The sequence below is a fragment of the Acanthisitta chloris genome, unplaced genomic scaffold (assembly GCF_000695815.1).
Source record: "Acanthisitta chloris isolate BGI_N310 unplaced genomic scaffold, ASM69581v1 scaffold10441, whole genome shotgun sequence".
NCBI lineage: Eukaryota > Metazoa > Chordata > Aves > Passeriformes > Acanthisittidae > Acanthisitta > Acanthisitta chloris.
This window is the reverse complement of record NW_008656518.1, coordinates 2,848-12,221: the sequence shown is the minus strand read 5'-3', so window position 1 is coordinate 12,221 and position 9,374 is coordinate 2,848. Positions and strand designations below refer to the sequence as shown.

Here is a 9,374-nt window from a genome sequence, read left to right as displayed (position 1 = left end):
ATAAGATCTCCTCCAAACTGGGAAATTAAAGTGTAAGAACATCCAGACATATTTTAGTCATACTACACATGGATCATTGTGACTCAGCCAGGTAAGTATTATTTTCAGAAATGATTTCTTAGCCCCAGATGCCAAAAGTATGACAGCACATCTTAATCACTGATTGCACTGAAATACATTTTAGGATGTATGGCACAGGTACATATATAAAAAGGCTTATTTAGCTTTAGTAGGAAGATATTATGCATATATATATTTAAAGCTGAAATAATGGCTTTGGTGACCTGGAGAAACCCAAAATGGTGCTAAAGTAATGACATGCAAATTTTGTGCTTGAATGTGATCATTACAATTTTTGTCTTGTGGCAGTATTTAAAATTATTATTTCCTACTATACACACTGATTGGTCTCAGATTATTTTTGCACGATATGGAGTCCTAAACTCTTTTCTCCATAGTAGCTGAAAGCCAGAAAAAGAAATCTGTCCTTGTGACATGTACTTAACACTGTACGAGCTGGCAGAAACCTCAGAAAAATTTCAAAAAGCAGCGGTAAGACAGCATGTAATTCAAGACAAGACACTCACTGCAATATGAACATCTTTTTGTTCTCTGAACATCTTTTTTAATACTTATTTTTACAATTGTCATGTCATACAGAATACATTAAAGCAAACATTCAGAAAAAATGTACAACCATGTATGTGGCTGATATGCATATGCAAATGCTAACTGCATGAAAACTGACAGAATTGAGCACAAATGACAGCTCTGAGCTGGTATCCACAAAACCCTTGTACAGACCATTCCATTCAACCCTGACATAACAGTTTATAAACAGGCATTTCATATATGGGCAACAGCTCATATGTTTAGCCTCAACATTTGGACCTATTTGGATTTAGATAAATCAACATTCCAAAAATTTGTAAGGAAAGCTCCCATTTCCATCTGTCCTTTCCAGTCTGCTTCCAAATCAGCAATTTATATACACAAAAGGAAGACCAGTTAAACCAAATTAAAGATCTGTTTATAAGAACAGATTTTGGTATGTGCTTGAGTGCAAAAAACCCTGTACATCTATTTAGCAATTGTGTAAATCAAAAACAGTAAATAGCTTGCTTAAAGTGCTCTACAGCTAAGACTTTATAGACCATGTTTATCCCTAAGCAAACACCCAAAAACTCCCCAAGAGTTTACAATGCTAACATAAACAACCTTCTGGACCAAGGTGCTAGTAGGCACTGTTGTACTATATTTCTTATTAAGAAAGTCAGACTCTGATCTCACAGTTAATGCAAATTTACACTGAAAGCAAAATCCATCTCCTGGCGTAATACCATCCTCAAATGATATAAAGGAGTTGCGAAAGCAGAAGTTCCCTTTTGTATAAATATGTCTTAAATAAAAACATGTACAGATACAAATATTCAATACAACAGCAGCTTCAAATAGTCTAATATTTCAGCTCTTGCTTCTGTAATACTTTGCTAAAAACACAAGTAAGCAGAGTAACTCTTAACAGTGCTGCATTAACTACTTGTGATGCTACACACCCCAGAAACAATTTATGCACATTTTGAAGCCTTTAGTAGATCTTTAGATCTTTAGTAGTGAAAGTAGGTAGAAATTTTTGATGCAAAAAAGAATAAATAAATAAAAATTATTAAATATCCCATGTTCGGTACAAATACTTCATATTAAGTTATTTTTATACATTTGTTTAGAAAAATACACTAAATATTTCTACTTTCATTGGCTAAAAATAAGGACTGGATTATGTATATCCTTGTGTTTTTAAAGGCGGCAATGTCAATTACCGTCAAGCTGCTCGAGTAGACCCATTAGTGCCCATTCCCACAGGCCTTACACCAGCAAAAAAAGCCATTGTGGGGCTAATCATCTGGGTGGATGACCTGGTAGAGAAGACCAAGAGGCCCATGGCACAAGTTGCATTTTCTTCAAAAGAAATGAAAACTTTTTGCTGAAGTTTATAATGAATGTTTACTAACAAATCAGTCAGACCTTACACTTTTTAAAAAGAGCTACATTTACAAATGTGGATGTTTATCTGTTAAAGCCATCGTTTGTTCCAAAAAAACGCACATTCAAACTGTGAAATATTAGGAAAATACTCTTGCAAATAAACTATATAAAGATAAAATACACTTCAAAGATAGTTTTTATGTTATTCTATAAAGTGCAGAGAAATCCTTCCAAAAAGGGAAATGACTACTTCCTATAACAACAGTATAATACAGCAGCTTTTGCATAGCATTATTTATAGAAAATTGAATACTTTCAGTTGCTTCAGGAAGAAAAGGATGAAAGAGTCTCTTCCAGATCAGATCTTTCCTTTGACAAGGATTTATTTTCTTCAGGAATGGTTGATGATACCACATCTCCATTGACAGCACTTCTAGAACAGTGAGCAGATTCTACGAAGAGATCAGTAAGTATTTAATTTTTAAGCACAAAAATGATAAGCCAGTATTTCCGTTACTCTGATAACTATTTCCTATACATAAGCAAACAGAAGCATAATTACTCTAGACCCTTCCTGAAAGATCTCCATCAATGTCATGCCCAAGCATAATGGAGATGAAGCCTGTTTAGTCAGTACAGAGCAAGTAATTTGGTTATATATAATGATTTTTCCATTATGAAGGACAGAAACTTGTGAGGTGCAGAGAAGCTGAGCTAGAAATTAGAGCTGCATAGTAAGGAACCAAAAAGGACTCGTATTAGCAGAAATTAGTAAGAGAAAGACTCTTCTCAGCAGTCCTGAAAAGTCAGACTGGGTAACCAACACCAGACGGCCCAGCTGGTAACAAGCAAAAGCCCTGTGTTACAGGAAGCCAGACCAATATGCACCTACACTAGCCATCAGACAGAGAACAGGATATAAACTAAGTTTACTAGCATGCCCTGTGCTGGGGGCAGATGAATGAAGTGAAAGAGGTGGTCACCCTGCAACATGTGAGCATCAAAGAACCAACAAAATGGCACTGAAGTGCAGATACAATGGTCATGAGAGAATGTAGGGTGTTAGTATTTCTTTCTGCTCGTATAGACTTTCAGCAATGCCCAGGTCTCAGGTGTTTTTAAATCCAAGTGAGGCACTAGGTACTCCTAATGGAAGCAAGACTAAACCAGAACTAGTCAAGAAGAACCAGTCAAGTTAAGGTCTGCCTGAGAGGAGTTAGAATGGAGTCAAATTGACAGCAAGAGTCAAAACAAAAAATCACAGAACTGGCTACTAACTCAGCTGGCCCATCTAATCAGGAAGGCATAATATACTGATCCTGATCTTCATTACTGGCAATGCTGTGTGCCTTTAGAACAGTGCAGTTCTCTAGAAAAGGCAAGCAGCCACTGAAATGAACCATCCTTCCAAAATGGACTGGGTGGAAACTACCTCCCACCACTCCCAGGAGTCACAAAAAGGAGAATTCCTTTTGCGACAACAAGCAGGTGGCAAATAGCAATATTCCACACCACTTACCACCACATCATTCATGTAAGAATCTATTAACACAAACATCCATTTTCTAGTTATGTCTCTATTTTTCCCTAGTCAGCAGTCCCACTGATTTCAATATAACTACTCCAGCTGTAAGATCCTTTTCAATATGAATGAAAGCCAGCAAAAGTCAGCTAGATAACAAACTACACAAGTGCTTTGATTTATAATATAGGAATCATACAACTAAAACTTTATGTAACTAAGAAAAGCCTTTTTATCATGCTGATAACAGAGCTAGAACAGTTGCTGTAAACAGGAGAACAAGTTGTATGGAAAGATACAAAGAAAACTACTCCTCTTTCAAACTTACTCTGGGAATCTTCAGAGGGAGTATCACTGTAAGATTCTGTATCTGAATATGTTCTTCGGCGCCGCTGTGAAAATCGGTGAAGGGATGAACCTGGTTCTTTTACAGGGTGATTAATCCTACAAAAGAAATGAGACCTATTAGGAAGCTAAATCTGTAAGAACCCACACAAATTTAACATACTTTAAATCTGAAATAAATTCTGTGCTTAGAGTAAATTTGAACTATCAATGCTTCTCATACCCTAGACTAAAAAAATGGCAGAGTCAACAGTCTTATTTTCACAATTCTAAAGCCTGAAAAGGGAAATAAAAATGCTATATAGTCTCTGCATGAAGAAGTAAGTCAGCCAAGAATCTGAAATACTTACCCCCACAAAAATGTCAGTGTTTTAAGCAACACTGATAATCTGCACTCTTTGTTTTCAAAATGAGATCGATTTATGCCTTTTCATTTCCCCCCCCACCCCCGCCCCCGAAGTGAACAATTCCTCTCACATTTTCATTTTAATGTTAGCGAGTTCAGGGAGCTTTTTTGAGATGTAAGAAAACAGCTTAATGAAATAGAAACTTACCGTTCTGAATAGCAAGGACCAGGGTGGCTAATGGAACGCTTCATCTAGGGGAAAAAAAGAGTCAGAAATTCCAAACAACAAACCACATCAAAAGTGTCACAAGCTACATATAATAAGCATATCTGCATTATTTTTTACTTTACTTACAGCGCTACAAAGAGAGAAGGCAATATTGTTTTAATTAAAAGTAACCGTTCTTAATCCAATTAGTTCAAAATCCAATTTAAGTATATGAAAACAGATGGGCTGTCATCAATACTAAAAGTTTTAAAACATTCACATAGGAAATAGTTTACTACAAAAAATACTACCTCATTTCTATGGAATTCATTCTCCCTTGCACCAAAGTTACTCACAGAGCCATTTGTTAATTGCTATGATATAACGAAGTTTCAAGAATTTTTTCCTTTACCAAATGGAAGCTTAAATTCCTCATTACCCAATAACACCAAATTCTGCCTCTTGATTGCTGTGGTTTCTCTGATATCACTGTCAAATCTCTGTGCATATCAAAGAAAGTCATTAATTTAAATCAATAATGACCAGCTTTGTAAGCAACCTGACTGAAGATAAAGAGACAAAAGACCCAACTACAAAGAAAGGGATTCCTACAAAAAATTCCACAACACAGCTCATCTTGGAATCCATGAATATGAAATGTGAAGCCATTTAAGATGATTCCACATACACTGTCCTTCTAAGGGAAATAATCAGTAGTAAATAGTTATGCAAGTCATAACACTACCACTATTTTTTTTAAGGAAGGATATGTTACATTAATACAAACATTTTGAATTATATACACTGAAACATATGCTACCTTGCCAAAGTGCTTCAAACCACAAAGCACTTACACAGGAGGCAAGGTTATGAAATTTTTAGGATCGGTGTACAGCTATCATTCTAAAAAATGAACAGTTGAACTGAGGAAAAGTTAAACCTTATTCATTTATGAGATACCTCATTACAGGGGCTTGACATGTATTACAAACTACTCTGATGATGTAAAGGCTAGCAAACAGACTAGGAATGGAAAATTGTTGATATATACTCAGGACCAGTAGTGATTTATAGCAGAGCCAAGATTTCAGCTGTTGAAATCATAGCATACAGCCTTCTGCCACTCCTGCCCCCAATCCAGCCAACAATATGACACTTAGAAAAAGTTATTATTTCAAAATGTCTAAACCATTTGGACAGGTGATGGCGACACAGGAGAAACTAAGGGATCAGGCTGAGGCAGCTGGAACATTTCTGGCTTAAACTTGGCATTAGCGATCTTCACACATTCTTCAAGTGTTGAGATAAATGTATTACATGTGGCACTAAGCAAGGAGGAGGCTTCGTTCATGTTCTGAAAATATATGAAAGCACAAGCATAAGCAAAAAAAAGTATGCAACTACAACTCTCTCCCCCACCATTTCCACAAACACTGATTTCCCTCATTACCAGTAAGAGCTTCTATTTCCCATTTTATTTAATCAAATGTGCAGCTTACAATGAGGCAAACTGAAGCAAACAAATGTGACAGCACTGTAATTTCTTTCTGACATCTGAGTTTCTTTAGGGTATCAGCCAACCATGCCTTACTGCACAGCTTGCCTCAGACTGACTAACTGGTATCAGGAGATCATTCAGTGAAACAAATGACTTGCAACAGAATGTGTGAACAGTAAGAATGGACAAAGAGGATTGTTTCAGCTACTGTGCCCATAACAGAGATGTGAAACGAGGTCAAATATTGCACTGATGTATGGCAGCTCTTCTGGCCTTTTAACCGAATGGCACAGGTACATAATTGCTTCTAGAAATTCTGTACCTCAATGCTGGGAGGAGAGCGAGTCTCATCATGATGAACAAACTCTTGTATTGTATGAACTTGCTGCATCAGAAGATCACAGTAGAGACGAAGTTCAGACATTTTGGTTTTAAGAGATTCACTGGTCTCACTTATTTCTATAAAAACCCCAAAGAAATATTGATTTATTGCATACAGTGTATGTATACATTGTAATTTTTACACACTTTTCATTTAAATATCAATTAAAAAATTCACTTACAGTTAATTCTAAGGAAAACTGGATTCTGCAATGAGTCAAGAGCTATACTTGAAGCATACAGTAGTTTTTATTTTGGGATAAGTGATGCTAATTTAATGACTTTATGGCATATTACTGGTAAAGATAAAACTGAAATCTTTCTTAGCTGCAATAAACATAGAAAAAATTTAGTGGATAAAATTTACATCCACCAGAGTAGCTGGATACAGTTACATTAAGCCAAGAAAAATTATGGAAAAAACAATATAACTATAAAGAGTCAAAACAGCAGAAATGAAATGGCTTCACAACAGCTACAAACAGTATGTTTGTTCTTGTGATGACAGTAAGTTGCTTCTATTTGATATTCTTAAGATAGAAGAGGTCAGTGGAGGTAACTTCTAACATCAGGGGGGGATTTACCATAGAGATGACTGGGACCATAGATCTGAAGGGCCTACAAGGGAGCCAGAGAGGGACTCTGTGTTAGGAACTGCAGTGACAGGACAAGGGGTAACAGGTTCAAATTGAAAGAGGGGAAATTTAGGCTAGACATTAAGAAAAAGTTTTTTCCTGTGAGGGTGTTGAGACACTGGCACAGGTTACCCAGGGAGGTAGTGAATGATCTGTATGGTCCATTCCAATCCCTAAAATTCTCTGATTCTATGACTAGAAATAATTACAATTTATATTTAAAGACAATAATACTGACTTTGTCCCACACTGTTTGCACTATGACTATCTGAAAAGAAGCGTCTGAAAAAGTGGTGTGCTGTGGTGTGCTGGAGGTGACACACATACCTTTTTCTTTTTTTGTTCTGGTATCTGCTAAACAGGCTTTCGCACTCCCCAGTGCTACCAGCCACCTTTGCCTTTCAGCTGCATTAACTGCTTTCATATAGAAATGCTGCTCCCCTGGGATGATTAGCTCCATTCTCGTATTGTCTGTTGCATGAACTTGTGATAGAAGAGAAAAAAAATAATTTTTTTGAAATAAATAATAACCTCAACTCAGTTATTTATTAAATACCGATTAAAGTATTTTCAAATGTTTATTACAATCCCATAGCAATACAGCAAATCACAATGCACCACTGCTAAATAACAAGAAGCCCAAAGTGGCTCAACCTTTCTCCCCAGCACACCTTCAAGTTAAGAGACTTGACACTGAGCAGTGTCCAGACTCGAGTATGGTGGGGTTCCCTTTCTGCATTAATGATATATGGTGTATGAGTCTGTAATAACTGCTGTGTTCCATACCTGGTCTAAACATGGCAAACTGAAGGGGTTTGTTGCAAGGACAGGTATTGACAGAAGACTAGATAAAAACTGAAATAATCTCTCTTCTGGATGAAATCTAGCCTCAGATGTTATTGACCACAGTTCCTCCAGAACCACTCCCCACTTGCCACGGGTGCAGGAGAGTGCACCAAATATAGACTTCAACTTTTATCTGTCCATCACCAAAAGAACAAAATAACATGCAAAATGAACAACTGGAATGGAAAAAAAAAAAAGGCGATCTTCCCTACTTCTCACTGATATAACCTGCACCAAGGAAACACTAACAAAAACAAGTTACCACATGAAAACTACTTGGTGGTCCATGTAAAGCAAGTTCCACTTTTTAATATACAAGTACCTAGATGTCATGGTTTAGGAGTGGTATTCCCCAATTTAGTGTTCCCACTGACAGCCCCCAGACCACCTCAGCCAAGGAGGTTGACCTACAGATTAGAAAACACTAAAGGCTAAATTCACAGTCTGCCACAAACAGTTTACCTACTAACTCAAATACACCCATCACCTGTGCATGTGGGCAGCTGCTAACAGTGAAAAAGCAAAAATTACTCATGAAAACAAAAGACTAAACATCTCTGGTTTATAAGTATCCCCCCTTTTGGGTCACTGCTGCTGCTCTTCTGGAAAACTAGCAGTCATGATTCAGTCTCTATCTCTGGCCATAAGAGGGAAAAGCAGCAAAACTAAACAACTAGCTGAGGTAACACCAAGCACAAGCCACATGCACACGACTATTTAAAACAGCAAGTAATATACGGTGGGTTCTAGAGCTGTTTTGTGATTTAACTGTCAAAAACATTTTTCCTTTTGCACTACTTCATAATTCACATCCATTATCCTTTATGAACTATGAAGCAGACGCACTGGACTACAGATAAAAAAAATTGAGGAAGAAAAACTTGTGATGCAAAATGTATGTTGGGTGATCTCTTCTATTTACAGGACAGCTAAAATTTCCTCAAGCAGAAATCTGTTAATTCTTACCTTTTATTTCACACACAGCCATCTTTATACTTCCTTTGCTGCCTTTGCAAACATCATCCTGTGAATCATAGTATGACAATATCCCATTGTCTAAAACAAACCACCGAGGCTGCCAACCTAGCAAGATCAAAAACATGAGAACGAAAGTTTAGTCTAATTACTAAATTGTAAATCAAATTCATCTCTTTGGCTGTAAAACTGTTACTAAAAATGCAAACATTAAACTGTTCTTGTAGCACACCAGGAAGTAGACAATCTGTGCAGTCTGAAGACCAGAGCCACTCTAGAACCAGACTAGTCTTATATAAATATTTCACTCCCATTCTTTTTGGATGCAAGACCAGCAGTACTTTTGTTTTCACTATATTCCATTCTAGAAGAGATTTAAATTTTAATTTAGCCACCAAGGAACCCTGTTTTGAAGGCTGATAAATTACATACCCCAAAAAATCACTCTCATTCAAATATGTTTTTCAGGCAGACTTTCAGGAACTTATTTGTAAGATACAAATAAATGACTGATTCCACCAACTGCTGTGATATGGTCTCCTCTGCCTGCTATACTTCAGTGAAAACTTTCTATTTCACACCTTAGTAGTGACACACCATTCTCTCTGAAAGTAGTCCAGCTCCATTACCCA

General features: G+C 36.8%; 1 protein-coding gene across 1 annotated transcript; it reads right to left on the bottom strand.

The window, feature by feature from the left end:
- Positions 1 to 1,968: 1,968 nt before the first annotated feature.
- PLEKHA3 (pleckstrin homology domain containing, family A (phosphoinositide binding specific) member 3) lies at positions 1,969 to 8,846 on the bottom strand. The gene is made up of 7 exons (XM_009084365.1): positions 8,734 to 8,846; positions 7,249 to 7,404; positions 6,228 to 6,364; positions 5,597 to 5,761; positions 4,408 to 4,451; positions 3,837 to 3,952; positions 1,969 to 2,438 (listed from the first exon to the last, which is right to left on the bottom strand). Exons 1-7 carry the CDS (start codon positions 8,753 to 8,755, stop codon positions 2,311 to 2,313), a joined length of 768 nt encoding a protein of 255 aa, XP_009082613.1. The 5' UTR covers positions 8,756 to 8,846; the 3' UTR covers positions 1,969 to 2,310.
- Between the last annotated feature and the right edge of the window lie 528 nt (positions 8,847 to 9,374).